At 45.0% G+C, this 19,757-nt stretch overlaps 1 protein-coding gene across 3 annotated transcripts in view; it reads right to left on the bottom strand.

Annotated features, from left to right (window-relative positions):
- PRKN (parkin RBR E3 ubiquitin protein ligase) overlaps window positions 1-19,757 on the bottom strand; it is a 1,234,090-nt gene that overhangs the window by 536,211 nt on the left and 678,122 nt on the right. For all 3 annotated transcript variants that reach the window (XM_079148625.1, XM_079148626.1, XM_079148627.1), the window contains exon 6: window positions 13,684-13,799. In XM_079148625.1, coding sequence (XP_079004751.1) covers window positions 13,684-13,799 — 116 coding nt within the window. The remainder of the gene's footprint in view (window positions 1-13,683; window positions 13,800-19,757) is intronic.

Below are 19,757 nucleotides of genomic sequence, written 5' to 3'. Positions count from 1 at the left end.
GAGAACATCCGCCAGCTGCTCTGGGCACAGTTCAAGGGCATGCTGGTTGTGTTCTGTGGTGAGGACACCAGAGACCTCCTACACCTGCCGGCACACCATGTCAGCCAGGCTGGTGTCTCTGCCAGTAACACAGGGCCCAGCTGGAGGGAGCCAGCACCTTCTCCGCATCAGGTGTGTAAGGCTCTGGAGCAGCAGAGGACCTGGGCAGGAAGGTTCACTGACAGTAATGTGTGAAAAACAGCGTGCAGGTTCTGAAGCTTCAGGTGGACTTCACCTCTGGACTCTCACCGCACCCCTAGGAAAAGTCACCTTCAATTGACAGAGAGGGAGCTTATGGTAAATGACCAGCTCAAGTCTGCATGGCTAGTGATCCGCCCCAGAGGCCAGTCCAGGCTGGATGTCAACATCCTTTGCTTTCTGTTTTGCCACACCCACTTCTGTCAGTGTTGGTGACAGGTACCAGCAAGAAGCAGAGTGGGCAAAGGACTTCAGCTTGGTGGGGAGCATCTGGGGCCTTCTGCACCCCTGATGCTCAGGTCTAGCCACTAACTAGACTACGTGGGTTAACTGAACCCCCCCTGCTCCTCCTGGATGGGGATTACCCAGTGGAGCCAATGGGAGTTTATCATGGAAGTCATTTAGGATTCATCTTTGAAATGATCACAGAGCAAATGCAATAGCCTTTAAAAACAGGCACAGAAACAGTCCAAGTTTTAAAGAGTCTACTTGACAGCAAAAGCAGTTCCACATGCCAGAAGCTTATCCAAGGCCATAAAGCCCAGGATGTTCACCTTGGATGTCAAGTTCCCAGATAGTTAAAATGCACAATTGAAGGTATAAGACACTGGAATTCACTTTAAAAACTGGTATTAATGGTTTATCCTGGAGTAATTTATCTGACTCTGAATTTTCAGAGCAACAATTATATTTCTTAAAAGACATGCTAAATTGTTCATCTCTTCTAATGCTCATGAAATGATGTGAAATTTCAATATGAAAGAAACTTTTGAACTTTATTCCCTTTATTTTTCTTTAAGGTATAGTTTGACCATTTGATTATGCTTATGATGTTTCTATTTTTTAAAGGGATCATTTATGTTGAAATATATCTTAATTTTATAACAACTATAAACTTTATTTTTTTTGTGAATCTTATAACAAAAGAAATTTACAGTGGTTTATACATCAAATCATCATCATGGTGTTTGTAAAAATTATTAAAACTTTGTTTTTCCTCTGCAGGTATCTGCACTACTGAACAGTACTGGCATTGCAGGGAAGACTGTCGGATGGTTCATTAATAAGGCAGCTGAATCTGTTTTTCCTTTTGAAATATGTATTATTTCACAGAATGGAGTAAGTTCCCTCTGCGTTCGATCCACCACTAGAACTAATTGAACATGCTTATTTTTGTTGTTTCTTCTCAGCCAGAAATACCTATTGTGCTCTCTGCTTTCTAAACTTGCCGGGCCACCATTCCTCTGGATTCTCTGCTTGTTCAAATGCCCCTTGTCTAGGTGCCCTGTAGGAGATGCAGAGGTGCCATGTTGCCCATATCCTGTTTCAAAGAAGGACTTGCTGTGGTGTGTGGATGGTGGTCAGCCCCTTGCCTGGGCAGCCATGCCAAGAGACTGTGCATGGCAGGACCGACCCAGGATGCTGGGCAGGACGTGCTTAGCCCAGCATGCCCCTTTCTTTACCAATCCTGCTCCATGCCCTCCCCCAGGCCTTGGTCTCCAATGAGTACGTTAAAAATATTACTGAAAGCATTCCCGCTAGAAACTGGAACAAGGCGGGGATGCCCTCTTTCACCACTTCTATTCAACATGGTCCTTGAAACACCAGCCAGAGCCATCAGACAGATCCAAGAAATTAAAGGGATATGAATAGGAAGAGAAGAACTCAACCTGTCACTATTTACTGATGACATGATTCTATATTTAGAGGATTCAAAACACTCCACCAGAAAACTTCTAGAACCTAAACAAATGAATTCAGCAAAGTAGCAGGATATAAAATCAATACATGTAATGTAATGCATTTCTATTCAAAAGAGATGAATCCTCTGAAAAATAGGAAAACCACCATTCACAATAGCCTCAAAAAAATAAAAATAATATACTTGGGAATCAATCTAACAAAAGAGGTGAAAGACCTCTACAATGAAAACTACAAAACAATAAAGAAAGAAATTGAAGGAAATCTTAGAAGATGGAAAGATCTCCTGTGTTCTTGGATAGGCATAATTAACATTGTCAAAATGGCCATTCTACCAAAGGTGCTATAGAATTTCAATGCAATTCCAAATAAAATCCCAATGACCTTCCTCATAGAAATAGAGAACGCAATCATGAAATTCATCTGGAAGAATAAGAGAACTCAAATAGCCAAAGCAATCCTGAGCAGAAAAAGTGAAGCAGGATGTATCACAATACCAGACCTTAAAATATACTACAGAGCAATAGTAACAAAAACAGCATGGTATTGGCACCAAAACAGACAGACAGACCAATGGTACAGAAGACAGAGAGACATTCCAGAAAAATACAGTCACCTCACACCAGACAGAGGAGCCAAAAACATACAATGCAGAAAAGATAACCTGTTCAATGAAGGGTGCTGGCAAAATTGGAAATTCATATGTAGTAAAATGAAATTAAACCTCTATCTCTCACCTGCACAAAACTCAACTCAAAATGGATCAAGGACTTAGGAATTAGACCAGAGACCCTGCACCAAACAGAAGACAAAGTAGGCCTGAATTTTCACCATGTTGGCTTAGGATTAGACTTCCTTAACAAGACTCCCAAAGCACAGGAAATCAAAGCAAGAATCAATAAGTGGGATGGATTCCAACTAAAAGGTTTTTTTCTCAGCAAAGGATACAATCAAGAATGTGAAGAGAGAGCCTACAGAGTTGGAGAAAATCCTTTCCACACACACTTCAGATAGAGTACTTATCTTCAAAATTTATAAAGAACTTTCAAAATTTTGCACCAAAAATACAAAGAACCCAATCAATAAATGGGCCAAGGAACTGGGCAATTACAGAAGAAGATATACAGGTGATTAATAAGTATATGAAAAAGTGTTCAACATCTCTAGAAATTAGAGAAATGCAAATTAAAACAATTCTAAGATTTCTTCTTACTCTAATTAGAATGACTATTATCAAGAAAACAAACAATAATAGATGTTAGCGTGTATGTGGAGAAAAAGGCACACTCATACATTTCTGGTGGAGTTACAAATTGGTGCAGCCACAATGGAAAGCAGTATGGAGATTCCTCAGAAAACTTGGAATGGACCCACTGTTTGACTCAGTTATCCCACTCCTCAGTTTATAACCAAAGGACCTAAAATCAGCATACTACAGTAATGTAGCCTCATCAGTGTTTATCGCAGCTCAATTCACAATAGCTAGATTGTGGAACCAACCTAGATACCCTTCAAAAGATGAATGGATAAAGAAACTGTGGTATATATGCACAATGGAATATTTGTCAGTCATAAAGAAGAATAAAATCATGGCATTTGCAGGTGAATGGATGGAAATGGAGAATATCATGCTAAGTGAAATAAGCCAATCCCAAGAAACCAATGGCCAAATGTTTTCCCTGATAAATGGATGATGATACAGAATGGGGGTGGGGGGTGAGGGGTGAGAGAAGAATGGAGGAACTTTAGATTACATAGAGGGAAATGAAAGGGAGGAGGGGGCAGGGTAGGAAGGATGGTGGAATGAGATAGACATCATCACCCTATGTTCATGTATAATTTACCAAATGGTATGAATCTACATTGTGCACAACCATAGAAATGAAAAGTTGTACCCCATTTATGTACAATGAATCAAAATGCAGTCTATAAAAAATTTTTAAATTTTTAAAAATATTATACACCAACATCAGTCTCAGTTTATGCTTCTGGAGAACTTAACCCACAGCACATCCCTTGTCTTAGCTTCTGTAGCACTTAATAGGTCAAACTACTAAAACGTCTACAGTAGTCCTATTAAGGAAGTCTTGGCTTTCCCAAATACTTCTGTGTCACCAAGACTCAACTTCTTTCACCATTATGTCTCATGCGGTGATGTGCCCACATTATTCCTCCCGTTAATATTACACTGCATTTGCATGCAGCAACCTGGACCCTTCTCACCGAAAATACTTCCTCTTAGCTGATACTCAGGGCTAGATATTGCCATCTGGATAAATGTCTTATTTCTAAAAGGAACTATCCATGACATATGTTTCCAAGATGAAAAGAATAATAATAATCACTGTAACTGACATTACCTTTGTGTAGAGATCTAAAATTTTCAAAGTCTGTTCCCATACATTATTTGATCTTAACACCACCCCAGGAATAAAATAAATTTAGAAATTAAGGTCAGAGGGACTGACTTGCACCAAGTCAGACACTAAGGTGGCACTGGTTCCAGGGGGACATGCAGGTTCCCGTGACCCATCCTGGACTGTCCACTGTGTTGTTTCCTGTAAACTGCAGTCTTCTGGCGAGGTGCAATGCGTCCCCGAGGAGACGGAACACGTGGTCCTCAAGTCTAGGTTCTGAATTTCTAACTTTTGCTGGCACCGCTTGAAGCTGAGCTTGTAGGGTCAGGGCACAGTAGCTTGGCTCTCTGTTCAGGTGCCTACACATACGACACAAAACAGTTTTCCCAGTGCGTTGTCTGTGAGGACCCGCTTAGTCCTCACAGTACCACGGCAGAGATGAGAGGAGGGCATCTTATTATCTGCACAGAGAGGGAGCAAATGATGGGACAGATCACACACCCACAGGTCTGCCTTCACGGGGCTGTCCACCACCATGCTACCTGTGCGCCAGGTGTTGGAAAGGTCACGGGTAGCAAACTAAAAAGGTACACAGACCTTAGTGTGAAAAATGTAAGGACATCAAAAGAGGCAGCGGGGGAAGCAGAGACTTGATCTTCTCCCACTTGCAGGGATGAATCGCATGAGGGCTCGGGGCGACTGGTCACTGACACAGCAGTCCAGGTCTGTCAACACCGCTTGGACCAATGGCGTCTATGCAATTCTGAATTTGTGAGAGCAATACAAAGTGGAAGAGTCTCCACCAGCAGAAGCACGTTGCAAGAGACAAGCTGTAGCTCACTGCTGACTGCTGTGGAAAGAGGTCTAGTGACAGTCAGGGGAAAGGTCGGGCTGGCAGACGCAGGATGGCCATTGGCTGGGGACGGAAAGTCAGTCCGTCCTGTTGGGCATAAAGTGTCTTTGTCAGAACAGGGGCTCAGAGTCCATCCGGGAACACACCGCCACCAAATACCGACTCCCCCTTACCTGGTAGGCAGCTTGCTTTCCCAACTGTGGCTCAAGAACAAAGAAACATAGTTTACTTTGTCATGGGGATTCTCACGGAAGAAAGCAGAGGACCTGGGTGTCCCCAGTGACCACCTCCATGCTGGGCACCAGCTCCTGTCCAGCACCTCTTACTGCTGCCCGCAGTCCCACACTTCTGTGCAGGGAACTCCACCACACTCCTCACTCATCAGCAAAGGGTCTGTGAGCCACGGCCCTGAATTACGCAGAAGCACACAGCAGGCCTCCTCTGGAGGACAGGAGCCATCCCCACGGAAACCCCAGAAGCAATGACCCCTTATTCCCTGGCTCTGCACCTGGTTTATTAAGCAGGAGGGCCCTTAACACCAAGGAACCAAAACAACAATTCCACAGCCATTCCTCCAATATTTAAGATTATATCTAGAGCCATTTTTCTTCAATCCATTCCTGTTTTCCACTACAATTCCTTTCTTTTCCCATAATTAATGATGTAATATTGGAGGCATTACTAGCTTCCTAAGGCAAACAGCATGGTTAAAGACATGGATTTTGGGGTCAGAATCAACAAGGGATCTAATACTGATCTCCCATCCTCATTTAGGAGCAATGTGACTTACAGCAAATTAAGTAATCTAATCTCTTTTACCTTATTTTTTTTTCTCACCTACAAAATGGGCGTAGCATTCCCCACTGGGAGGCAAAGTGAGGGTCAAGATAGATGCAAAATATCTCACAAAGGGTACGAGCAATAGAAATGACTAACAGTTTGGGAGCCTACCCTCGCTTCATGGAATAATGTCAATTTATCATGGCACCCATGTGGGTCTGGACGGAGCACACCTGACAACATCCCTGATCACACTCCCGTCCGGGCTCAGCAAAGCAGCCTGATGTGAGCTTCAGTGACAGCGCCCCATGTTGGGGGTCCGGGTCAGGTTCTCCCCGGGGTAATAAGCAAGGTGGCGGCCCTTCCGAGGGGCAGCGATTGGTTGGCTGGTTTGGGCTTCATCTAGCTGACGGGGCGAGAAGAGCAGGGAGCTGGCACATTGGCACGTGTTCTGCTGGCGCATACATATTTTCTTCTAAACTCTGTGTTGGCCAAGTAAAAACAAGCAGGGCGATCTGGACAAAAGAAATGAACCCGGGTCCTTGTTCTTCAGCAATGGTATGCTGGAAATGAGCAGAGGCCACCTCACTTCCTGCCTTGCTTGAGCTCTCCAGGTGCCACCACACCTCCTGTTCCCTGCTTCCCAGCCACCCTCACAAATGCAGTGCTTTATTGAGCCAGAGACACCTGGAACGGCTGCTGGAGCCACAGAAGGACACGATAGATGTCTGCTGAATTCACAGGCAGATTGACAGATTGACATTAGCAGCATCTTTGACAGTGGAGGAGGGTTAAAGAGCTCGGAGGCCCACGCACAGTAGCTTTGCCCAGGATGCCCCATCACAGGAGGCTGCTAGGTCCCTGTGCACACTTCTGCACATTCATATGTGGCCGCTGGAGTCTAAGGACTCTCATGATAGCACAGTAGCCCTTGTGTTGTAAAAATCCACATCTGGAACAGAAACCCTCGAAGTTCCTCTGCTAGTACATGTGAGATACAGGACGCGGGGTCATGTTGTCTGTAACTTAGAATTTGTCAAATTAACAAGTAATGGAATCAGCACACCATGCCTCAATAAATAACTCTGCACTTCATGTTTTTGAGACTATCACTTAGTTTGCTGCAAATAGCTGTGTAAGCTGTGAAAGCCACAAAGAACAAGTCTGCAAATACTCAATTCTAAATGTCATGGGAAATAATAGCTATGCACAGGATGTTTACAGAAAGCAAGGCAGATTATATCCCTGCTAATCACTAAAAAATACTCCAGCAGTTGAAAATTTCTACCTGAAGATATGAATGGGCACAAACATTATTTGCAATGGAAAATAAATTCTTCCCCTCCCCTAGTTTATAATAAATTGCTAATTATGTGGCTAAAATCATAATTAAAAATAAATGCACAAATCATGCACAAGTTTTCTAAGTAAGAAACAACTACTTAAAGATTATGTGGGCATTTCTTTCCAATGTATGTGGACCTTAAGAATAAAGCTTGACTGTCCAGAATGTCCTGGCAAGAGCCTCGTGGATGCTCCAGGAAGGTAGCTGCCTCTTTTTTAGCATCCATCAGCAGAAAATGAACTGCTTAAAATCCAGACGGTTACAACATGCAAGGTTGACCTTAACCGGTACAAAATTGGTCCTGGAGGATTTGCAATATTGCCCTCCTCTTGCCAGTGGGGGCTGCTGTGCACCCGCAGTGACAGTTAAATGAAAAGGTAAGGCACATGAATTTCATGCACAAGCACCTGTAACATCTCCAGGAAACCCTGCGGATGCGGCTGCTCCAATCTGAAATCTACAGGGTTCACCGCAGGAGAAATGAAGGTCACTGACTGACATTAAAACTGACATGGCTCGCATTTCAAAGCATCAATGTAGATAAAACATTTCTTCTATGTTTTCATAAGTAACTGACCCCAAACACTGCAGCTCAGTAATCTACATGTCATGGCTTGGACTTCAAAACTGGACTTTCTCACTTATTTGTAATAGCTCCTAAAACCCTGCATGGATTTCTGACTAATTTGTTATTTTATGTAATTGGCTTCTAGAACATTCCGTTAAATTCAGAAGGGGTTTTCAAAAGGAGAGTACGCTATATAAAAAGAACCTGCATTCTGTTTATTGTGCTACACGGAACAGATCTGCTTTATTTCAAGTCAGCAAACATTTAAATTTCTCTGATGCCGAGACTGGTGCTGGACGACAGGGGACTGGGGATCAGTCAAGTCTGCATGCGTGGCAAGCCCTGCTCTGGCCTGGGAGCAGCCTGCACGTGCGCAGGGCAGTCAGGCTGGGAGGAAACTCTGTTTTCACTTGTTCGTGGCTGGTCAAAACCGAGGCCCACAGTGGCGAGTCTGGCTGTTTCCTGTCTCCATATCACAGTAGTGCTGCATTTTCCCTGCAATCCATCTTCCGGTCTTAGTGTTAGCCTTGCCTTTTACTGTGCATAGAGAACAAGGACCAGGCCCGGGAAATAAAGCCCAAAGAAGAGAAAGCAACCCAAAAGTTGCCGACTTTGGTTGGTGGTTGAACAACTTCACGGTAGGAACTGATGCAATTTTTCAAACGTTCTACCCTTGATCTCTTCATCTGCAAGATGGAAGTCCAAATTATTTTAAACTAATGTAACTAAAAACTTCTAGGTCATCAAGGAGTGCATCTGAATTTTAGAACACGCTATTTAAATCTCTCATCCTTTGTGGAAGGCTTTATCCGGAGGACAGGGTATGAATGCTTTCCATCAGGACTGGATTAGACGGGATGTGCCATGCTTTCTCAGGAAAGAATCCGTAGTAGCAGAAGCAGACGGAATTTGCTCCCACAGCCTGTGGGGTACAAGATGAACCTCGCTTCTGCTGGGAGTGGGAAGACTCTCTTTGAAGTTTCCACTTTCTTCTTAAAGTCATAAGATTTCTCCCTTCTGCCTTACCACATACTCCTGCTTCTGTTTTAAACTTTTCTCCATCAGATAAATCACATCATTTGCTTTTCTCTTCGATGCTGTGGCAAATGGACATGCGCAGGCCCTGCCCACAGTTACACAGACGTACCGTTTGTCCCTGGCATGGTGCATTGTGGGAGACTGTGCATGAAGTTAGGGTCTAATAGTGTGCACAAACAAGGAATCCCCTTGCAACACATTTCCACTACGGAAATGAATCCACTCCTGGACAAAGGCCATATTAAAGACTGCAGGTAAAGTCTATGTACCTGGGTCTCAATCTCTGCTCCTGAGAGTCTGTGGACAGCATTAAACTACGGGCTTTCCTCCAACACCAGAATGTTGAGAAAGGGTTAAGATGGTAGAAGGGTGAAATTTGTAAAGATTTCTCTGCAATGTATCAAAAATTAGATGCTTAAAGAACTTCATTTTGAATCACAAAGAAATGCAACTACTGTATAATCAAAATTAAAATGTGAATTGACAGAAGAAGCTTAAGACATAACAAATGCCTTGGAAGGGAACATAACTGAGATCCCCAAGTCTTATCTCCCTTGGCCAAGTGACAGAAGAATGCCTACCAGAATACAGTCAGATGATAGTGAGACCTCCCCCGGGTACCAGGAGCCAGTACAAAAGGCTGAGAGGAACCTGAGCTAATCTCCAGATCCAGGTAAATCTTTTAAGTCTGCAATCCATGGCAGCGTTGCCTCAATGAGGTGAATAAAATCTTATTTTAAGACAAATTTGAAGGCCAGAAAATTATAAAACCATTTCTATCCAATGACAACATCAAAAATGTAAGTCTTTATTGGAAGAGTTGAGGGAAGTTACAAGGTAGCATGGCTTCTTAGATTTAATGCCCTGCTGGGAACTAGGTCTTAAAACACGTCTCTGGAAGGTTGGATTCTGACTGTGCAAACATGGTCATTTTTTAGTTTGCCTTCAGCTTAGTAAATGCGGGGGTGATGAATAGTCGAGAAGGAAGTGCAGATTAGCCAGCCGGTCCTGGGAGGAGTGGCATGGGGAGGAGCCAAATGATGCCAAATGATGGTGATTTTTCTATTTTGTATGTCTACAAATTTTACATTAGATTTTTTTTTTTTTAAAAGAATGAAATTATAAAGTAAGGTCCCTGGAACAGAAACACTCCTTTCCCTTGGTGACACTGACACAGGGTGAGTGACACAGGGTCCCTACAGAGGTTAGGGAGAGAATACAAGCCTCTCTTTGGCTTTGTGCATGTTGATTTCATGTGACTTGATATCACTGTTCCTAAGGTTCCCTGGGAGGTTCCCAGGGATGCCTGGAACCTTCTGATGCAATTTCCCTTGGAAATAGCAACAGCACAGCTCTCTGAGCCTCGGGAACCGTGCTCCCTGTGCCTGGCTCCAGTCCCTGCCTTTTGTCCGAGTCATTGCATTTTTACCCCTAAGCCTGAGACTGTCAGCTGGCAACCTTGAGCCATGCAGGTCAAGTCAGCACTACATGGAAAGGAGACAGACTTGACGCCAAAGGGCACCACACCCACTTGTTCACAGAAAACCCAGGATGCTCTGGTTCTCTAATGGCTTACTCTGTTCTTTAAAAGATTGGGGACTATTTTATCTGAAATGTAAATTCAAAGGACACAAATTGCATACCTGAATTAGGTTTTAAAGTACGCAAACTAGCAATAGGCAGCACATCTGTCTCATTCATCGTCCCTCACTCCTGCGTCATGCTAGACTTCAGCTCTACACCTGCCCAGGACCAAGGACAAGTGTGACCCCCACTGGTCTCATCAGTTTACAAGGCAGTGAGCAAGGGCGACTGATCCCTCCCTTCCACAGTCCCTTGGGACCAGCCTGAGCCTGGGAGGTTACCTATGTACATTCCTAATTTTATAGGCAAACTGACGGCCCAGAGATTGTGACATTCCTTAGGGTCAAAACTTAGCTAAGTGGTAGTGGGGCTCCTTGAATTGCTATTAAAAAGGAAAATGTAAGTGATATCAGTCTCTTACACAAAAAGTATATGTCTGTAAAGCACAAGATAAAATTCTTATCCTGTATTAGGATGATAAGAGGTACACAGGAAAGATCTTTACAGATAAAATTACACTATTCCTCAGATGTCATCTATTATAAGGTTGAATATGTCCAACTTGATTGTCAATGTATGACTAATGCACATGCAAAACAAGTAAAACAATCATAAAATATAGATAAGAAAACACATTTTCAAATCTGCCATTAGTTATGACTTTTGATTTTTACCTCCAGGAAGATATAATATCTAAAATAAAGATCAGAGGAATATATTTAAACAAATTCAAAAGTCAATAAGAATTATATTAATAAGGGACACACTGGCATTGTAATTAGTTAATAATAAAAAAAAAAATTGCTGAGACCTGTTCCTGAAGTTTTTGTACCAAGAAAGTTTTGCCTCATTTTCTCACAACAAAAAAGGCAAATGGGCAAATGAGAAATGCTTGAGCTCTTTAGTGCCAATTTAAAAACGAAACATTTGTTTCATTTCTTTCCTTTATCAAATGTGAAAAGATTAAAACTCAGTGCTGGAAAAGACCCAGAAGGGAGCTTCACATGACAATCACTTTCTAAAATGGGGCAGTGTTTCTAGAAAGAAAATTATCAATACACATCAGCAACCTCTAAACATTCAGTGCCATTTACACGATACCATTCCTGTGACTGCAGGCTTAGATTCAAAGCATGCAGGCATTGATTTCTATAAAAGCATATGAATTTCAGTCTTATTTATTTTTTTAAAAAAATTAGAAGTCATCTAGTAATTAACAGTAGGGAAACAGTATTCCCATGACAGAATCTTAGGTACCATTTCTAAAATTGCCTTTATGGAATATTTCACAGCAGATACAACTTATCATGATGTCACTTTAGATGTAAACACCAGACATAGAACTATACATCCAACACAAGAACATCCTGCAAACACAAACGCATGCAGGTCTTCAGGCATCCTCCAGAAACTGGGAAGAATTAAAGCCCAATCTTCTTAACCATTAGTCTAAAGTGATTTCTAACCTGTTTTCAGAGTTTGTGAGTGAATTACTTTCAGGTTAGAGGGAAAAGCCCACAAGGACTACCCAACTACGCCCAGGGAGACAGAGTTCTTCTGTCTGCTTCCGTGACACATCCACTGAGTCCCCTGTCCTACGGGCATCTCCTCTGCTTCCTTACACAGGGACTTCACTCAATCAAGTTGTTCTTATATGCACACGTGCTTAAATTCACTAGATATAGTGGCTCCCATTCATAAGATCACGCTAAAGTAATAACATAAAAATTTTACTGCCACAATATGACTTTTCCAGGAGTGATCCCCCTGTGTATCTGGGAGGCGACCTGCCTCCTTCAGAAGCTGTTGCCATTTACTTATATCAGGGTCAGCTTAGCAGTAGGAGACTGGAGGGCCATGTTCCTCCTCAGATGATATGGTCACCACTGTGCATTTTGGTGTCACGGTTACCAACGCCAATGGAAGGTTCCAGCATACGGGCTGGGGGTTGAATTCTGATTTCCAGAAACCTGTTGAATTTTCCCTTTGAAAAACTGCAGTACTTTTAATTACAATTGCTGTAGGAGCTGATGAGCCCTCACTTCCGGAAGTTTCCAGTGCCTTTCCTGAAAGACCAGGAGCATCATTTTGGCCGTGCCTCTTGCATTTTGAAAGCGTTTTGAAAGCATGTCCACTCGCAGTCATTTACCTTGCCAAGGGCAGCTGAATGCTGCAGGTTCTAGGCAGTGTGCCCGAGCTGCTGCTGAAGCAGGAACTAAACATGCAGTAGAAAGAAAAATCTCTCGGTTTCATTCCTTCTTGGAAACAGGTTTGCTCAACAGATGTTGTTAGGGCTGTTGGGCTTCCTTTAGTCAACATTTCTAAATTATCAAAGAATAGAAATGCCACGCTAGGCGTACTAACACCCGCTAATCATAAAATCATGAAGTCACTTTAAAAGGGCATACGGTACAGTCGCAAAGGTCAATGAGAAGCAACAGTTAAGATGGCCAGGGGTCAAAGATGTTTCTGATTAAAAGTATGAGACAAAAAATTCTTTGACACTACTCAGAAATCCATTTGGCTTTTAGGAAAGAGTTCTCCCTGCCATAGAGCCCACCCTCAGCTGTTTACTCTGCAGATTAAATAGACTCAGTTTCTTCTACTTGGACCCTGACTGCTAAACTATAATTCAAGTCCAGCCATTTTCCTTTTCTTTTTTTCCCTCTCATACCATGTCCCGCCTTTCTTTCTATCCTTGTATTCACTGGGATTAGAAAGAACTGCATCCAAAATTAGCTACACAATTTCCTTTTGGGCATATGAATGTGTGTGAAGCCCACACATGAACGCATATCAATATGTGACTGAACTAAGCATGGAGAAAAGATATATTTAAAAACAAGTATGAACCACTTAGTCCAAGGATGAATGGTCTTCATAAATTGTTCTTCCATTCCTAAAGTTAGCATCTAAATTTAATTTTGTTTTAGAACTCACTGATAGGGACAGGCAACATTTTGTACCCACGTGCATGAGTTTACTTTTTAAAATGAACTAAGACTGTACTGTTCTTTAGACAGGTCATCTCACCTCTGTTAGGACCCTATTTGACTACCAGTTAAACCAAGTAACTGGCGTTCTGAAGAGCGTCATCACATTAAGGTGTACCCAGACCGGGTGGCAGTAAAGGTCCAGATCAGGTGCACCCAGGAGGGAGAGGCCGCTGAGCAAGGTTCAGGGAGGGTGGCCTTGGGGGTCACCCTTCTCAGAGCCCTACCTGGTGTCCGTGCAGGTTATGCAGGTGATGTCCCGGCTGTTGGTTGTGATCAGGTTCAGAGCTACTGATGTGTCTTTGTCGGAGGTTGGATGTGCTCCACATTTGAAGAAAAATTCCTGAAAGAGTGAGAAACATGATCACGCCCGTGGATCCCAGCTGGCCAGCTCCCCCTCTCTCAGCATTTCGACAGTAAGTGATCTCTTTGGGCAAGAGGAGAAATCTGTCACTAGGTGTGAGTCAGGAATAAATCGGCATCAGATCTTCTGGGGAAAGGAATGCCCTTGGCTGGCACCCAGTGGGTCTGCAGTCCCCTCCTGGAAGGAAGGTGCTCAGAGCGGCATCTGTTGCTCATTAAGCCTGGAGCTGGGGAAACTCTCCACACCCCACATTCTGTGATGCTTGCCATCCCGAAGAAAAACAGAAGGATGCAGGAGGAACGGCACCACACAAATGAGGAAAGGGAGATCCTGGGCTCTGACTTGCTTTGCCCACAGTCACACAAGAAGAGGTATAGCCAAGAAGTACCCCAGCATCCCAAAGGGAAGCCCAGAGCTTTCTCTGCAGTGTCATGGCTGGTCATTAGCAAGGTGCAACAGAGGAAGAGTCTAGAGAGCCCTACGTCCATGCATGCACAAGTACAGGTGGACTCACGGCAGGCCAGCATGGCTGGACAGAGTAATGCAGCCCAATTCAGAGCCTGCCCTCTCTGCCACACCTGCATCCCAGAATTCCCTGGGAGGCCTGCTGCCCAGCACTCAGGCCAGGCAGCTGGGCATGATCCAGGGAGCACCTCTGGCCGTGTTCATCCCTTCCCCACTTTCTGCAATTATGTCTGCACTTTAGCTTTTCACTTAGGCCACCTTCTTTCAGTCGTTAATCAATTCCCTTCTGAACAACAATGGTCTTTCTACTTTTCTTCATTTCCTCCTTTTCTAACTTCCGTGTCTGTTTTTACGCTTCTTTTCATTCACACAGCAGAGTCTCGGGCTGGTCCTTGCTCCACATCCTGCCGGACATCCCTATGCCTTCTCTGCACACCACACTCACCACTAACTCCATTTGTATTTAACTACCTGGAATGGGGGGAGTACCTCCCTTTGTCATGAGACCTGCTGTTGAGAACTGATGGAAAGCTCCAGGTGAAATCCTAAGTGTAGTTGGCTTTGAGGCCCCGTCTCTGCTGCATCTAACTCCACCTGCTAGCCTATAGGCAGCAGCAGACCTGCTCCTGAAAGGGCCCGATACATCCTAAAAACACTTTGTTTACAAAATGTGTGGCAAGTTGGATTTTGCCTGAGATCCACAGTTTAGACACCCTGAGAAATTAAGGGAATGCTCCATCTGTCTTTGCATCCTAACGGTATCTGGCATAGGATACAAGTTACATCTATTTTCTTAAATGAAAAAATACAATATTTATTGAACAAATGTTATTGTTCCCCTTACACACTTGACAGCACCACTTCATTTTTCTCTCCCTGCTTGAAACCTAACTAGCTGCACTCTCCTGTGACACAATGCTTCTCAGACTCTGGTGTACATCAGAGTCACCTGGGCAGGGAAGTAGGGCCTTGTGTAACCAGAGATTGCTGTTTCCCCCTCAGCTTTTCTAGGTCCTGGGATTGGGTCAAGGATTCGCATTGCTAACAAGATGCCAGGTGATGCTGCTCCTCTTGTTAAGGAAATGCCCTTTGAGAACCCTTGAGTTAAAGTGAATAAGCGCTACTTATGCTCTCGAAAGACGACGACCGTGGCAGAACTTGCTCACTACATCTGAAACAGTGCCACATCCCAGGCCAGATAGGCTGCTCTCCAGAATTCTGAAATGAGCCATTTTATAGAGATATGCCCCCAAACCAGGTGTCTAGAAGAAAAGCTGTTCCTCATAATGAGTCTTGCCAATCCTGTTAGTTAGCTGGAAGCTGTCTTACCGGGGACAGTGGAGTACAAGCTGATCCCCCAACCTGCAATCCTCCGCACCGCAGCGAGGCTGTGCAGAGCGTCCTTCTAGACTTAGAAGGGGCATCCAGGGTCTGCACTGGAGCCCAGGTGCAGGCCTGTCCACTGAGCCCTGCCCATGAGCCTCTCACAGTGAGAGATCGTTTTTCTGGTTTTTCTCTTCTGAACATGGGACGCCATCTTTTACACTCAATCTTTTTAGCTACAAATCTTACAAAGGCCACTTCAAGGGTGCTAAGGAACAGACTTTAAACAATTCCTGACCACCAAAACGACATTTTGGAGAACATGACCAACCCTTAGGAAAAACACTGAGCTAGCCACAACTGCTTTTGGCAGACATAAAAAAAAATCCCTGACTCATGAAGTAATTCCTGCCAAAGGGCTGAGTCGACTGGACCGTCGAGAATGTTTTCATCTACAGATAAATAGAAAATACTTATGTTTTTTGTCTTAGCTTGCAGAAAACTACTGGTAGATGTTCAGCTAACAAATCACAAATTGTTCTAACATCTGATAAAATTTAGTCAGATAAAATCCAAAATCCTTGCTATTTGGGGTGAATATTGATGGTGAAAGAAACTAGAGATATTTGGAAAATTCCAGTCATTCACAGGGTGTTACAAAACTAAAACACAAAATACCCACTCTGCATATTTAATATGCCTGTCTTATCAGTGAATTTCAGTGCTCTCTCCACTGATTTTCATAAAAGGAGTGTTTTCTATGGTACCTGAGTGAGTGGCAAGCCCTGCGGAGGATCCAGGATTTTGCCCAGCTTTGTCACTAACAGTTAACCTGCCTCAGTATCATCACAGATGCTGGCAGAAAACGAGGGACCCTGGGACCAGAGAGAAAGGACTGCGTAACTCTGCAGAGCAGAAAGCATGAGCACTGCATGAAGCCCAGTCCCCCGGTACCCAGGGCCTGGCGGGCAGGTAAACTGCACGTGCAGCAGTGGCTTGACCTCAGGAACTCAGATCCTCCGGGGAGCTGGGAGCTGGCTCTGCTTTTGCTCTGAAGGAAGCTGTGGTCTTTATTATTCTGGATAATAAGCAAGTCTGCCTTTTGTTCTGGAGAGAGAGAGAGAGAGATTCTCTCTTCCAAAGTCATTATCTTTTCCTTGAAAAGATGGTTCCAAAGAAAGGACCACCTCGCTCTTGCACAGAATCAGGAAAGACCATGGAGAACTGTCTCCCACTAGAAAAAAAAAAAATGTCTTTTCTTAAAGGCTAATTAGCAGAGTGATCTGGTTGCTTCCTCTCCCATATAGTCAGTGCGCCAGGATTTTCCAAGCCATTTCTGACCTTGCCAATCCACATCCAAAAACAAACCAGCAAACGATGTAGCAGAACACACCAGAAGTTGAAAGAGTCTTTCTAAGAATTCTACCTTGGGTGTCTCAGAGAGTGTGCCAAAAGCGGGGTGACATGCCACCTCACAGACGGCTCCATGACTCTTTGGGTTAGTACTGTGAAACTGTGCTTTCCTGTTCTTCTTCTCCCAAGTGTTCGGGAAGCCAAAGCCAGGACCGCTCTAGCCTGAGTCCAAGCAGACGGGCCAGAAAGCTGACACCACCTGAGGTCCTGGCATCAAGCACACAGCAGGCCCCCAGCAGGTGGTCCATGAAGCATCTGGTCCCAGTGGTGTCAGGGGTTGGCCAGCAAAGCTACTTCTGGGTCACTAGGGAAGCAGAAGGCTGTAGGCACAGCAGGACAATGTCCCCATTCATCAGGGGCACAGCTGCCATACGGGCCCATACAGAACCCCAAGCTGTGGAGGGCCCAGCCCTCCTCTTACGGATGCCAACACAGATAAATCAGCTATGAAAAAAGGAGAAGGAGAAGAAAAAGGCCCATTAAATTAAGAGAGTTCCTCCACCTAACCAGGACCTGCCGCCCACACTGCTGGCTCATTCCATTTGGATCCATACTCTCACTTCCGGGAAGAACTTAGTTACAGAGCTAAAAATCCACAACAATAACGAGTCAGTTTTATTTTCAAATGATAGTGTAAGCTATTAAAAGATAAGCCAGAGACTTAAAAAATGAGCTTAAAGGCCTGGGGTTGTAGCTCAGTGGTAGAGCGCTTGCCTCACACTCGTGAGGCACTGGGATCCATCCTCAGCACCACATATAAATAAAATAAAGGCATTGTGTCCATCTGCAACTAAATTTATATATATATATATATTTTATTTTAATGGGCATAAAGAAAGGCACACTGTTAAATACTAGGCGAACGTTTTCCACCTTAGTAGTATTGAGAATCCCAAATCCAGCAAGTGTTCCTGAAGTCCTGAGCCACATACTCACATGCTTCCTGCATCCGAGCAGGAAGCCACAGCCCACCCAGATGCTCTCCCGAGTTCTGCGGCCCTGGTCATTGATCTCCCCTCTCTTGCAGATGGCAGAGGCCTTCTAACCAGGCCAGGCCCATAAACACCAGAGTGTCCCCAGGGGGAGATCCAGGACCTGCAGCTTTTTCATTAAGATCCTCAAAGGACAAACCTCTTTCTCTGAATGGGATGGCAGAGCCACACAGTCGTCACTAAGAAGGTGGCAACACAAGGACAGCCGTGCTTAACACGGGGTTAGTTGCAGGACTGGAGTCCAGTGAGGGCAGCGATGAAGGTGTGAAAGAACGGGAGCGCTAAACAGGAAAGCAAGCCTCTCTCAGACTAGCCTCCCAGGGGCAGCTGCCACGGGGCTGGAGGAGGTCGGGCAAGTGGCCGAGTCCCAGCATCACGCGGTCTGGTGGGAGCCAGGACAATGACCGGGATGTGCCAGGTCCAGAGATGCCCCTGGGGAGAGGCAGGAACATCCAGCTTCCGTGGGATCCGTGCTACTCTCTGTTGGTGCGGCATTCCAATTAGCCTCTCCAAACAGGAGACACGTTCGGATGTGGCCCTGCAGAACGGGCAACCGCGTCCACGCACTGACTTTAACCTGGACTCCACCAACATCATCCTCTGCGATTTTCTAATAAGATCCACCGCCAGGGAGGCACGACGTAACCGTGGTCCACTTGGTGCTTTGAATGCAGCCCTTGCTGCTGGGCCATTGCGACTTATTTTTGAAAAGGACATGCCCCTTTCTCCTCCCTTCTCCCTGTTCCTCCCTACTCTCCCCTCCCTAATCTCAGGGGACACAGGATGACCTTCCTTCCTGTCCTTGAGCGCTCTCTGGCCATGGGAATGAAGGAGTCCAGAGATGGGGTGGCACCAGATCTCAGAAGTGATGCTCCCAAATCAACAAGTGAATGACGACTCCAGACCAAAACCGTGTCCCTGTTATCGGATTGGCAGCGCGGACAAGCACCCAGTTTTGGGCAATATGAGCACGTGTGTGGGCTGAACAGGTGCTCAGTTAAGCTGATGACAGATGCAGACCTCAAGGGTTCAGCGAAGCTGGTTATTCGTTCCTGGACTCAATCACTCAGGCACCGAAGGGTTCTTTTTCTGGGTACAAAACGGCCATCAGTTACAGAAAGGTTTGAGTTTTGTAGGGTGCAATGCGGGAGGTTTGATCATTGGAGACTGCGGATGTGCCCAGTGGACCGTCAGGCAGGTTAAAACTTGAACTCAGGAAGGCAGTTGTAAAAAGTTTGAAAGTCATTGTTACCAGAGGAGACAGGAGCCCGAATCCCAGCGATGAATACTCGCTTCCCGCCCATTGCTCTTCTTCCTCTGGGGTTCATTGTTCCCAGAGTTTTGCCGTTTGCTGTGCCTCTGTTCAGGACGAAGAGGCAATGGGGGAAGGTCAAAGTGCAGAGCCCAGAGTTCAGTAGCCGCCTCCTCCCTACAGGGCCCACCGTGGCTGGGAATGTTTGCTTTTGGTGGAGGAGCAACCAGGAAGGGATGAACCTTGGGGCCGTTGTTACTGGGAAAGGAGAGACTGGGAGAGGTTTAATCTCCCTGGGTCCTCCCCTGAGCCACACCTGCTTCCCATGTTTCCGAGGGGCTGTCTGGTAGGAATATCATTTTCCATAACCCTTCCCTAAGCAGCTGGTGACTGTGACAGAGGCTCTCGCTGTCACAGTTAGGACAGGCCGCCCGTCACTGAGAGTCACCCTCTCAGACCTAGGCGCCTGTCCGCCAGGGCAGCAGGAGGGCT

Source organism: Sciurus vulgaris (assembly GCF_902686455.1).
Source record: "Sciurus vulgaris genome assembly, chromosome: 7".
NCBI classification, from domain to species: Eukaryota; Metazoa; Chordata; class Mammalia; order Rodentia; family Sciuridae; genus Sciurus; species Sciurus vulgaris.
The sequence above is the reverse complement of the archived record's forward strand: the minus strand, read 5'-3'. Positions and strand labels throughout refer to the sequence as shown.